This window comes from Corapipo altera, unplaced genomic scaffold (genome assembly GCF_003945725.1).
Source record: "Corapipo altera isolate COAL_440 unplaced genomic scaffold, ASM394572v1 24b, whole genome shotgun sequence".
Classification (NCBI taxonomy): Eukaryota; Metazoa; Chordata; class Aves; order Passeriformes; family Pipridae; genus Corapipo; species Corapipo altera.
Genome location: NW_020884888.1, coordinates 13,157,953 through 13,171,058, shown reverse-complemented (window position 1 = coordinate 13,171,058; position 13,106 = coordinate 13,157,953). Strand labels below are relative to the sequence as shown.

The following is a 13,106-nucleotide window of genomic DNA, read 5'->3' as shown; positions in this document are numbered from 1 at the left end:
CGTGCCTGTAACAAATGTGGATAGAGCCTTTCCCAAATCTTCATTCGCGAAGCCTAGCCATGATGATGAGCCCTGCAGACACCAAGGTCAATGAAGATGGAGGGGGAGGAGGTGCTTCAGCAGAGCAGAGCAGAGATTCCCCTGTAGCCTGTGGTGCAGACTGTGGTGAGATAGGCTGTCGCCCTGCGGCACATGAAGGTCCGTGGGGAGCAGAGATCCACCTGCAGCCCATGGAGGGCTCCATGACAGAGCAGGGAAAAAAAGAGTGATCAGACATTGGATTGGGCTGCTCAGGGAGGTGGTGGAATCACCATCCTTGGAAGTATTTAAGAAGAGACTGGATGTGGCACTTAGTCCCATGGTCTAGTTGACAGGGTGGTGTTGGGACTCAATGGTCTCAAAGGTCTTTTCCAGCCTGGTTGATTCTGTGTGATTCTGTGATCCTATGATGCCTCAGAGGGTGTCTCCTGGAGTGACAGAGAACTTTTGATGTCGTTGCACAAGGTTCTTGAAAGACTTTAAACGGTAGTAGTGTGTATTATTCTGTTTATATATGCTTAAAAAAAATTAACTGAAACTAGCTAGAAGTGTAGGGAAGGACTGCTGGAAGACAAATGAAGAGAGTTGGTGGAATTGTAGTGCAGGATAACAAGGACTGAGCATGTGTGCAGTACCTGCCCATAAATCTGTCAGCAGGTACATCTAAGGAAGGAAACAGCAGTATGAGCTATACAGTAGTGTTGGCAGACAACCAAATCAGTTTAAATTGACCATGGTAATTTAGTCAAGAAACAATGACTTTTGTTACATTTTGTTGGGGCGAGCAAAATAAGAACAGAAATATTTTGAGATAGAGATCAAAAGGGACATTATTCCATGATATTTTGCTATAGTAGGCAATAACTGGGAAGGTAATTACTAGTCCTATACTGTGAAGATTAGTCTTGCCTGTCCAGTTTGGGAAATAAAGATGGTCTTCTGATGTCTGTGGCCATTCTGTAGTTGCTGTGCAAAAATAGATTGTTAACAATTGTATCTGCTCCTCTTTCCCCACCCCCAGCTTCCGGGGGTCGTCTTTCAGTCCTTGTGAGACAGTTATTGCTGGTTGATAATTTTATTTTTTTACACAAAACATCCAGTTCTCCTATAGGTCTCGAGTTGGTTAAATTGGAGTTTTGAAGCCTTGGTTCGGTTTCTTTACACCATCTGCAGTAATTTATGAACGGTACCATTCCAACACTAGTACCTTCAAGTTAAGCATCCAGTCCATGTTCCCATGAAACTGTATCTTTAAATTTGCCACAGGCGTTGTTCTTAATATTGCATACGACCTGGCAGATAAAAATAAATGAGTTGTACAGTGATCTGAAACCTTCTTGGGAATTCATTTGTTTTCTTAAAAAAACCTAACCCATATGGCAGGGCAAAATTTACTTTTATAATTAAGTGGCATCAATGAAGGATTACTCTCAGGGCATTAGCTCCTCAGTAAGCTCAAGGAAGTGAGAGACTGCTTATTTATCTTATCCTGATAAATCCTAATAAAATATTCACATGAATATTTCTCTGTGTGTTACTTAGTGGACTAACTTAGCATGTAAACAAATATTATAATGATTTCTGTATTTTGAAATACCAGTAAGCTTAGAGATTCATAGATTTCCCCAATAACAACTTTACCTTCTTTTGCTGTGTGAAAGTGCTTTGTCATATGTTTCTTTGGAAAGGTCAATTGAAAGGGGAATAGACCAGATTAGAGGAGGGATACAACAGTGTCTGAATTTCTGAGGCAAATTACACATTGCCTTTTTTTCTCCTTCTTCCTTGGCAATGCACCTAACACATAGCAGCTCTAGTTTTTATAAATGAGAACGTGCTAAAAGTGTTCCAGCCATTTTGGTAAAAAGAGAATCAACTAGAAGCATGTCTCAAACCCAGTAGGTTAGGGAAAAATGTTGAGATTCAAAGTAATAAGTTACAGTTTCCTTTCAATCTGTTCTTTTTTCCTTAATGGTTTTATTCAAACCATGCAAGAAGAATTATGTCTATTTTTAAAGGGAAAATGAAGTTATTCTCTTTTCCTAAGCCTCTTATGTTTGAAATTATGAAGTGGTAGCAGCCTAGCTTGAGTTCATTCTTGAGATATGGTAATTTTTAAATTTTTTTAATTCAAGTTGAGCTAGTTCAGCTATGCTTTTAAATGATATAGTTACTATCAAAAATAGGTCTCAAAGCTATCCAACTTTCTTTTTAATTGACTAATATATATTTAGACATATATGACATTATTTTTTTTATATAGAGCATCCTAATAATGGTGGCTCTCTCCTGTGTGTTCTCCTGCAAGTTAATTAAACTTGCTTTTTAGGATTATGACTTGCTTTGAGGTGGCTTATTGCCTCAGTCACTCCTTATCTCGCTGATGAAGGACTGTAACAGTATGCCTGCTCACTTAATTAGATGTGTGTTTGGGAACGTTAATTTGAACCATTACCACTCCTTTCCATAATAACAGAAAAGCAAATTAAAGGATTCATTAAGAGTGGCTTAAGAATCTCTAATAAAGGAATAAATAACTGTACAGGTTTGTTTCTTGCTGTTGTCTGTTCCCAGCAGGAAAATATGAGACCTTCTTGTTAATGAGATGCTCTGAGGACTACATACTGGGAGAACATACAGGCACCAGAAAGTAATACTATATTCTTTGAAAGTCCATCTGGGTTTCATTGCTCATTTAACACTTGGTTCAGGGTAATCAGTGTCTGTCCTTCCACTGACTGAACTGGGCTAATCTAATCTAATCTAAAGTATGGTTTAATGTTAAATCTATGAGAAATTATCATCATACCTCTGCAAAAGAGAAAGGTCTTTCTCCCCCTACTGCTTCTCTTTTCTATCTTGCTAAAAGGTACCTGAATATTTTTAAAAGCTCATGCATTTTACCTCTCCTGCTCATAACTGGTTCCACTACGCAATTTTCTCCTCCTTTGCACCAACACTGGTTGCAGAGTAGCACTAGTCAGTTCATTAAGTCCACAAAAATCACTTGTTTTCTTGTGCTGATTTAATGTCTTGGCATTTTAATTAGAGTAGCTAACACGATGCATCATCAGAGAAGCCCTGGAGTTGACTCAGGGTATGATGAAAAGAGAAATGGCAGTAGTAAATGGAACTTCTTTGGCAGAGAACACTGCTATTTCAGTGTAAGCTGTCTTTAGAAATTATATCAAAAGAGTGGTATTCTGAAGGTACTTGTATTTCATTCAAGTCATGGCTTAATATATACACACTTGATGTGTGTTGGAAGTAGTACATGTCCTGCCACAGAATATGGCAAGTTATGTCTGCTACTGGTTCCATGTTTGACCACGTTCTTATTTCAGTTAGCTGCTCCTTTCTTTCTCAGTGAGTGCTAGTCCAAACACAGCATTTCTGCCCTACACTTCCAGCAGTTTGCTCCTTGCTGGACTTGGCTCTGTGTGTGTGCCTTTATAGCACTGAAATGCAGGGCAGGGAGTTACCAGCTGGCCAGGGGCTGACAGTCATGATATACAAGTCCTAGAGAGGTATCACATGGAGCTGCAGTCAGTTCTGTGAAGGACTCTCAGCTGCCTCTGAAACTTTGTTGCCTTGCATTAGTTACTTACAGTGCCCTTATGGATTAATTTGAGTGACTGCACTCATGTTGTGAGAGGATTGATCGGATGCTAAGTAGGTGTGTAGGTCTCAGTCCTCATTCCAAGTGTGCAGAGAGAAAATTTAGCAGTGCGATGATGCATACTGTGCACATGACCTTCACCTCTCAAGGTTTAATGGGAGCAAGATTGTGTTTTCTATAGAGATTTGTTAACATCATGTGCTTACCTTGGTATGAATCCTACTTTTGTACGTCATGTACAGTGAGCTTTTACTAAAGGAAAGGGCTCTGTTGGAAATTAACGACTCTGTCAGAGAACTATAGTGGCATCACAGGAGGGAAATTCAAGGCTAGCTTTGAAAATTTGGGCCATCAAGCTTAGATTCTCCTTCCTTTTAACACCTTTAGCATTAATGTGATCACTTACATAATTTTTTGATAAGTTTGTTGTTGCAGTTTATTTTCTTAATAAAATAAGAAAAATTGAAAAGAATCCCAATGTTTGCTACTTTAGACTCTTAACCTTCTCCCCCAACCTTTCTCCCACAAAAAAACCCAAACAATTCAAGAAAACCTTATGTGCTGAACTTGGTTGCTGTAGGAGAAGAGACCACAAAAAGTTTGAACTGTCTAAAATTTCTGGTCTTAAGCCCATTTCCAATTTTTTTGAGGAGATATAACAGCTGCATTTGAATTTAATTTCAAATAATCTTGAAAATAAACAGATTCATATATTGAACAATGAAATGGTAACAACATCGCATAGAATTTGCATGGCTCTTAATATGAGTGGGTACTGTGTAGTATATGCAGTATTTTCCAGAATGTAAATCTGGGGGCATGTACTTTGACGTATGTGTGGTAGCAATAAAAAAGTATTACCGATTTGGTTAGCCAAAGTTATGAAGTACAGGATTAAGATTTTGGTTGAGGTGATATTTCAGGATAAAGTTGAATCCAAAGACAACTTACTAAATAAATAGCTGAATAATCTCCCGGATTCATCTATACTAAAGCATAATATTCAGAAAAATCCTTCATCTGCATGCATTGGAGGCAGACAGGTGGCAAATATTCCAAGGCCATTGTCAGCTGGGGAACTTGAGTGCTGTGTATGAGAAACCAGGGCCAAAAGGAGATGTTAATGCATGTTTGAGATGACGTGGCATGATGGGACTTCAGGAAGAGGGTGAGCTCCAGAGCTGCAGGGGCCACTGGTGCCTTTCTGCTTTTTCTGGATATGCCCAGGGCAAGAAATACATAGAAATGATGCCTGGCTGTTGTTGAAAATCTGCATGGGAGTCCTACGCTCTAGGATCTCCAGTCATTGCTGAGGTCGTATGAGGAGGCCCAGGGAAGTGAATGTAGTAAGATTTGGTAATTCTGAGGAGCAAGCATCAGAGAAGGAAATCAGATTTTAGAATGAATTCATTTAATGCTTAATGGGATTCTTTCCTAATAGACTACAGTAGTGTTTTTCTTATTCTGTTTGACAAATTCATTGTCTCACTGCTCAACCTGTGATCACCTGAGTCTTCCCTTTGCCCTTTTAAATGTTACTAAAACATGGTTCATCTTCATTCCTCAACAACACCTGTAATTCTAGAAATTATTTAAAAAGAACAGTAAGAACAAAAAAAAAAAATCACTTCTCCATAATTTTTAAGTTGAATTATCATGACCTACTAGTTTGAAAATATTTAAATCTGTGCATATGCTGTTTTCAGAGCTTTAACATTTACCAGTAAGATGCTCATTTCATTATTCTGATTTGCTGATGCTTTCATTTCCTGCAAAGTGCAGACAAAATATTACTTTTGACTATTCTTCTTTTTATTATTGTAAATTGACCATTTTCATAAATGGTTCAACTAGACCACTTTGATTAGGTTTCTCTTATTTCCAGTCTTTCATTGCTGGATTTTACAGGTATTTTTCCTATGGTTTCTTAATATAACCAAATGAATTTTCTACATCATATTTTTTAATTTATATTGATTATCTCCTTTTGTCCTATTCTTAATTTTTTTAAATTTTATTTCCAATTGCTGATTTTACTACACTGCAGAATTAGAATTGGCTGCCACACAGAACTTCACCATCTTAATTGTGGAATTGTGACTTTTTGCTTAATGGTTGATTCTTCCAGAGCTCATACTTTTCATTTTCACTTGTAATATTTTTTCCTTCCAACAAATTAAATAAATTTTCTTCTTTCAGGTGAAATAGTTTCTTGAAAGAAGTGAAGAGAAAGGAATCTCTTACTGGTTTATTTACAGGAGATTTGGCAGCATGTCTGGTCATACCTTGAGTTTCTGAGTTTGTTGCAACCCCTATTTGTTGATTCAGACTTCCAATTGCAGATGCATGTGGGGACTTAGGATGGGTTTTAGAGGTTTTTATGCTATGTTACGGTATATATTTTGCCATCTTTTTTTTCAAAAACTTTGTCCTGAATCCATATTTTCCATTGTATGTACCATCTTAATGTTCTTCTAATTCATGTCTGTGTTTAATGCAAGAGTATTTATTATTGTTCCATTCAGCTTTTATAACTTGCAGTTTCACAGAGAAAAGGGTAAAATGCTGGATTTAACAACCATTGCTAACCTGATATACTTTTGAATCTTTATGGGTTTTCAGTTGTTTTTTGACACAGACTTGTTTAGGAACATAAAGAAGATTAGTTTTATACTTTCATCTGTAGTCACACTGCAATAAATTAAAATATATTGTCATCAAGGAGGTAACTGGAGCACACTTTTTGTGTGTTTTCATTCAGTTCCCACTGATATCAGTGGAAGTCTTTGCCCTTGGATTTGAACAGGCTCATGACTAACAGGTTTTAGTAATCATAGTTGAGCTAGAAAAGTTGTTCAGTGCCATGAATGTAAAGCAAAATGTTTATTGCCTATCTCTGAAGGAGTACAGGATACTGCTTTTTCTCAGTGTTAGTTGTGTTTTCTTTTCATTAAGTGTCCTTCTGTTTGCAGATTTATGTAACATATTTGCTTTCCTCATTCATTAAGCACCAAATGAAAACAAATTTGCCAATTATCACCAGTGTCAAATCACTTTAATTCCAGCATGCAAAGTTGTATTTGTCTTGCTTATTATCACCATATTTGGAAATGAGACAGGCCTGTGTGCTAAGAAGTCTGTATCTGTGCTTCAAAAATGTAATTTCATTCTTATTTCACATCCTTTGTTGCCTTCAAGCATAAATGCACTAGAATAAAGCTGACCAGAGATTGAAAAATGGCAGTCCAGGGCATAATCTCAATAACACATTGAAAAAAGTGTTGTCACCTATGTCACTGTAGCAGCTCTGCATATGTAACAAAAATTGGCACTGACTTTTTCTTTGGACTGACAGATATATTAATTCTGCATTTCCATTGTGCTTTTTTACTGGCATGCCTTTTTTTTTTTCTTATTTTTTTCTCATACATGTCATATCTGAATGAGTGAATGAGTTCTCGCATGTTAGAGATGCCCGTCTTAGAATGTTCAACTGTTGTATTTGTGGAGCTAAGTGTAGTCCTGCAAGTTTTACTGAAATGGGCCCATCTAGGTAGGAAGAGCTCTGATTGCTCTCGGAGTGCTAGTTTGCCACTTATCCTAGCATTATTTGTGTAGTCACAGCCAATCTGTGCTGTCCATTTGCCCAGTTTATGTTGCTAAGGTGTAACGTTGTACTGTCTCTTGCACATTGCTATTCCATTTTCTTTCTGTTGGTTTTATGAAGCCAAAAATAATATTTTAATTGGTTATTGGCAGCCACAGGAAGTTGAAAAATGTCAGCTAATTAGCTCAGTCTCTTGACTCACTTACATGAAAATATACATTTTAGTCTCACTAACACTTACAGGGTCAATTTTTCTAATTTCACACTGAATATATTAATGTGTAGAAGTGTTGTGCTCTACTGAATAGGATACAAATCTCATTTTTCAAGAAAAAACCAAGGAAAATGTTGTATCTCTGTTTTTCTTCAGGCTGAAACTATGTTTATGCATTTATTAGTTTAGAATTTTTACAGTTTGGGACAATAGCTTACTTTTTAATAGACTGAAATGATGTCAGAATGAAAGATCATAAAAAGACATTAATAATTTGATAATCTGTCCTAAAAAGGCCTCATCACAGATAAATCTTCAGTAGATATCTGAAGATAAAGTACACATACAGGTGGAAATGACAGTACATGAAGTACTGACCCTAAACTTAAAAGTGTGAGCCACACTGTCTGCTCATATATTCTGCAACAGAGACTGCATTTGTAGAGTGAGATGGGGCATTTCTGTGCCACTCTTGTAAGTCTGATACCATTGGGTTAAGAAAACAGTTTATACCTGCTGAGGATGCAGTTCAGTTTCTCTGGAAGAAAAAAAGTTTTGTTTCTGTAGGTGAAAAAAAATATTGTAACAGCAATGAAGTAGGTTTCTATGATATCTGGAGTGAAAGAAGTACAGTGCCAATTGATGGAAATGTATATATACTGAGATGAGGAGCAGACTAAGTATTTATATTCCCTGCTGAATAATTCTGAGCAAGACATTTTGCAGAAGTTAAGGTATTTTTTTGTCCTTACAGAGAGGGTGGAGATGTGTTAGAAATGCATTGCTTCCTGGTGTTTTGGTGAAAGTCTTTCAAGTCCGTTTGCATGTAGCTTGTTGGTGAAGCCTTGTGTAAACATTGTTCTGAAATGTACTGTTTTCTTTGTTTACCCACTTCAGGTCTCACTCAAACCCAAGTATTTTAGTTATTCCTTTGTGGTGATTTACCTGTGCTAATAATAAATATTCTGTCTTTATTTTACTTTATCATGAATTCTTGCTCTTATTAGACCGACTCCTGCATTTTTAGTAACCCTCTTTAGCAATACTCCTAGGAAAAACTAGTGACCTGATTCCTGTACAGCCACAATTTAAGTAGACCATATAAGTACCAGAGTTGATAAATAAATACACATAGCTGTTTCCCAAAGTCCATAAATTAAATTTGCCATGACATTGGTTGTGTTTCTGAGTAAGACACAATTTGGTTTTGTTCCTTTCTGCTTCCCTACTGTCTCATTTAAAAGAAATTAAGAGGGATGTAAACTGCAGGTCCTGACCATCTGTGCCCATTAACAATACTTCATATCTCTTTGGAAAGAATTTTTATCTCAAAATGTGGCCTAATTTTAATTTTGATTATACTTCTACTACTCGCATGGATGTAATATTGCAGATAATCTGTGAATATTAAAAATATTTGAAGTTTAAATTTACTCATCTCTTTATCATGTGTTTTTTGTTACTTTAAGTGAATCTGTTAAAATCTTATAAATTGATGTTGCAGATATTTTATGACTAAATTAAAATTGAAGTAATTTATATTATTATTTAAAAATTATTTAATTTCTAAGACATAATCACTCTGTAGTGGCATTGGAAAATCAAAATTGATTTAAATAAGGTAAAAATTAGGCAGACGAGGACTGAAGAATGTTATTTCTGTGAAAATGTAGGAAAAAAATAATGAAAAGAACTGTGAGAAGAAACTAAGAAAGAAAGAAAAAAAATGGTACAGGAGGGATATGGACATGGAACATAGAAAAACCGTATTCAGACCTAGCAAAAAAGACAATCTTTGCTAGGGAAAGATGTTCTGAAATCAGCTGAAAGATGGTATGGTATTTGCTCATTTTTTTTGAGGGTCACGGGCTGACACCATGAGGGCTACCAATGCACTTGGTTTATCAGAACATGGGTAGTAAGACAGCTGCTTTAACTCAATAGACACAATGTATTAGAAGGAGTTGTGATAGCACGCACATATTGCACCAGTATGTACTGGAGGAAGTGATTTTGATCAGTGGGGCACCCTCACCTTTCTGAGTCTGCCAACCCCATCCTTTCCCCAGGTTTCAAGCAGTGCCTTTGTGTAATGTCTTGTGGTTTGCCTGAACTCTTCCCAAGTTCTGTAGCTGCAGTGATATTGCTGTTAAGAAAAAGTGGAGTGAGAAATATTTTTGCAATAAACACACAGGCTTTTGAAAATGCTTGGTTGGTTTGTGTGTAGTTCCTGCTGTCCGTGGGGGAAAAAAATCTCAGGTTTCAAAGAAATTAAATCATGTATGACAGGACTTCATTCAGAATTGTGTAAGCTCTGAGGCTTCTATAGGTAGTCCATCATACTGGGATCCTTTGCTTCAAACTTTACATATATGTGGCTGAGCTAATTGTATATGGTTCCCATCTTTGTGGAGAGAAATGGACAGCTTTAACCTACCCGTCCTCTTATTCTCATGTAGATATCTAACCCTGGTGAAATGAATCTGTCAAAGCACAGAGTATTTCTTCCCATTGATTCTAAAGAATAACTGGAACAATGAATCAGATGTACATTCATGCGGTATAAATATCTACATTATTCACATTCAACCAGTTCTTCAAACTGAAAATCTGTTTTAGAAATTAACTTAATCCTTAGCCCAAAGGCTATACATTAAGACAGTCTCTGAAAGAATTTGAAGCCCTGAATACCTGTTATTTTAATTTTTTCCTGTCCTTTACGTGCATTAATTTTGCTTTTATTTAAACACTAGCAACACTTTTTTAAGCAACACTAGTAACAATTAATTTTTATCTACTATTTTTTTAACCCCAGAAACTACCTCTTCAGATTGAACCTTGAGGATCTCTCTCTAATACAGGTATGTTTTATTTCTTTCCTTAGTTTCTCTGCATGATGTAGGTAAGCAGATGTTTTAAAGCGGATAATCAAGATATTCATAAGCTTCATGTCTACACATAAATATGCATCTGTTTTTGTCCTTTTTGAGGCCTCTTATTATATAAGTGATATTATCCATTTTAATTCTGGATTAGCCTTTGTCCCAGGCCATACAGAGCTAGTGTTATTCTACTGTGATTGCTTTAGAGTGGATTTTCATAGTCTTTTCATTAATGCAATTTAAAATTAACTACATTTAGATTCAGTACTGTCCCTTTCAATTTACAAAGTAATACTATATAGTTGAATAGAGAAAAGTAAAATGCATTCAGGTAAGGCCATCCTTGTGTTTTGTAGAACATTTTGTGTATGATTTAATTAAGTTTGCAGACTTTATCTACCTTCCTAGAGTACTAGAAACAAGATCTGAAGTTAGCTTATATTTAACCAAAATTGCACTATTAATAAATATTTAATTTTTTTACTAGTGTTTAAGGCTGTGACACACCAAGCACTTTTAATATACAGAATTCAGGATGTCTACTTTCACCTTCTGTGCCATACTCAATATCCTGGCAAATAATTTAAGTCCTAAAGATTCTTGTTGCGAGACTGCATTCAGAGGTCTCTGATGATGCCATTATAGTTTATCCTGCTAATTCATAGATTGAAGTTCACGGGTTTTTCTCTGTTAGAATATGTATCAATAGGCTAAATTCACTAATTAGGGAGAAATCTGGAGATTACAGAAGTTTATAATTGTGCTGAGTAACTCAACCAGACATCCCCTCTCCCCAGTCAGCAAAACAATACAAAATGAGCACAGAAATCATACTGTGAAGTTATACTGGGTTACTAGGTTTTAGTCTTATGAATGTTAAGAAGCCTTTAAACAGTCTTCTCAAGCTGACTTTTGGTAAAGTTTCTTATTCCATCTTCAGTGTTGTAGCACCACTGATTCATCTCTGTATCTTCAAATGTTTTTGCACAAACCTTTAGAGTACTTGTGTTTCTAAATCAAAATGAAAGTGTGAATTTTTTTCTTTCACCAGCATATCTTTACTATCCATACACTTAATCTTCAAATTTTTTCCCTAATTTTCAAGCCTGTCATTATGGCTCTTTCATATTTTTCCTTCACAGATCTTTTCTTCCTCTTCTTTCCCTCTGCTTCCCTTCTGGTTCTGTTAGAGTGCCCTAGAACAGCCAGTATTCAAAAGATGTGTTTCCTTGGGTGTGCGAGTTCTGGCAGCTCCAAATCAACTGTGAGGGGGCTGAAGCCTTTGTTTTGATTTTTAAGGTGTATTGTTTAGGACTTCCAAACTAACTAAATGACATATTTAGGTTGTTTTGTAATCTGGTATTATGGTTGAAAAGATAGGGGGAAAAAGTGAGAAACAAAGCAGAAGTTATATGAAATCCTTGCAAAACAGAATGATGGAATTTCAGAGGAGAAATAAAGCATATCATAGTTTAACTCAATATTCTATGTACTAGTTAATATTTGTTTGCTGAGGGACCGAACGCTTTGACGCTTTATGCATGGACAGAAGAAATTTACTGTTAGCATTTTTTTTTCTTCACACAGTTTTTGTTGTAATAATAATGCAAAAAAAAATCTATTCTAATTCTTCTACTTATGTTGCTTGCTTTGATTTTTTTGCATGAACCAGCCTTTGTAAAAACATGCAGATGTTTTACAAGCTAATAAACCATGCTTTCACATCTGGAAGAAAAGTAGCATGGTGAAGTGCTAGCTGTAAGAAGCTTTCAGTGTAGCTCAATAACAAGACAAAAGGACTAGAAACAAGACAACCTATACATCTGTTGTTTAAGTATCTTCGAAAATTGCTCGAGGTCTGTCTTTGTTATTGTATGTTGGAAGTGGGAGAAAAATTACTGACTTTTCCTCCTGCACGGCAAATACTCTCAGCATGGAAGCAAATTGGAACAATTTGCATCCTTCTTTTCTACAGTTTTCAATCAGACTTCTATAACTGTTTATTTTCCTTAATTGGTGCATTTTGTTTCTTTTTGTTTTGTTTTGTTTTAATTTTTTTTAGTTTGATTCATCATTTGAATCTTTCTTATTGTACTTTTCTGTCAGAAAGAAAAAGGGAATGCCTCAAACTTTTGACCATTGATGCACTTCAGTTATTTTTGTCTAAGCAATTTTCCTCATCTGTTGTACCTAAATGTCTCTTATAATATGTCGTTAGTTTTTGCACATGCTGCCAGTGTGAAGACAATAGGCTTCATGTTACATGTAACAAACTTGAACAGTAATAATCTCATAGCAAAAACATCTTTGCAAAATTTTGTTTACCAATTTCTATGTATTTTTGAAAATCAAGACATTTTATAAATAATTATTTTGGAATATTATCATTTTTTTTTTTAATAGGAAAGCTCTCTAAAGAGGAATAAATTAAAATAATGATTTCTTGTTTGCAAACTTTTGAAAAAATTACTTTGGGCTGCAGTATGTGTAAGTCCTATTTTTTATGGGTGTATGCCTGGAAAATAGTTTAGAAAGATAATCTTCCTTTAAAAATATAAATAAACAAAGAAAAAAACTCCACCAAAGCCAAAACCAGGCAACCATTTGAAATGCAAGTTATCACAAAAGAGTTGCAGAACAGAGATTCATGTATTGAAAGGGTACTATTTCCCTCAGTTTAGTGAAAGTTAATCCCTTGTAAAAGTGAGGGTTAGAGTGCTACTAGACTGCATGAGACAGGATGTG

At 35.7% G+C, this 13,106-nt stretch overlaps 1 protein-coding gene across 4 annotated transcripts in view; it reads left to right on the top strand.

Annotated features, from left to right (window-relative positions):
- The window catches only part of SEMA5A (semaphorin 5A), a 329,773-nt gene that overhangs the window by 122,694 nt on the left and 193,973 nt on the right, over positions 1-13,106 (top strand). For all 4 annotated transcript variants that reach the window (XM_027643929.1, XM_027643930.1, XM_027643928.1 and 1 more), the window contains one exon: positions 10,295-10,340. In XM_027643929.1, the coding sequence (XP_027499730.1) occupies positions 10,295-10,340 (46 nt within the window). The remainder of the gene's footprint in view (positions 1-10,294; positions 10,341-13,106) is intronic.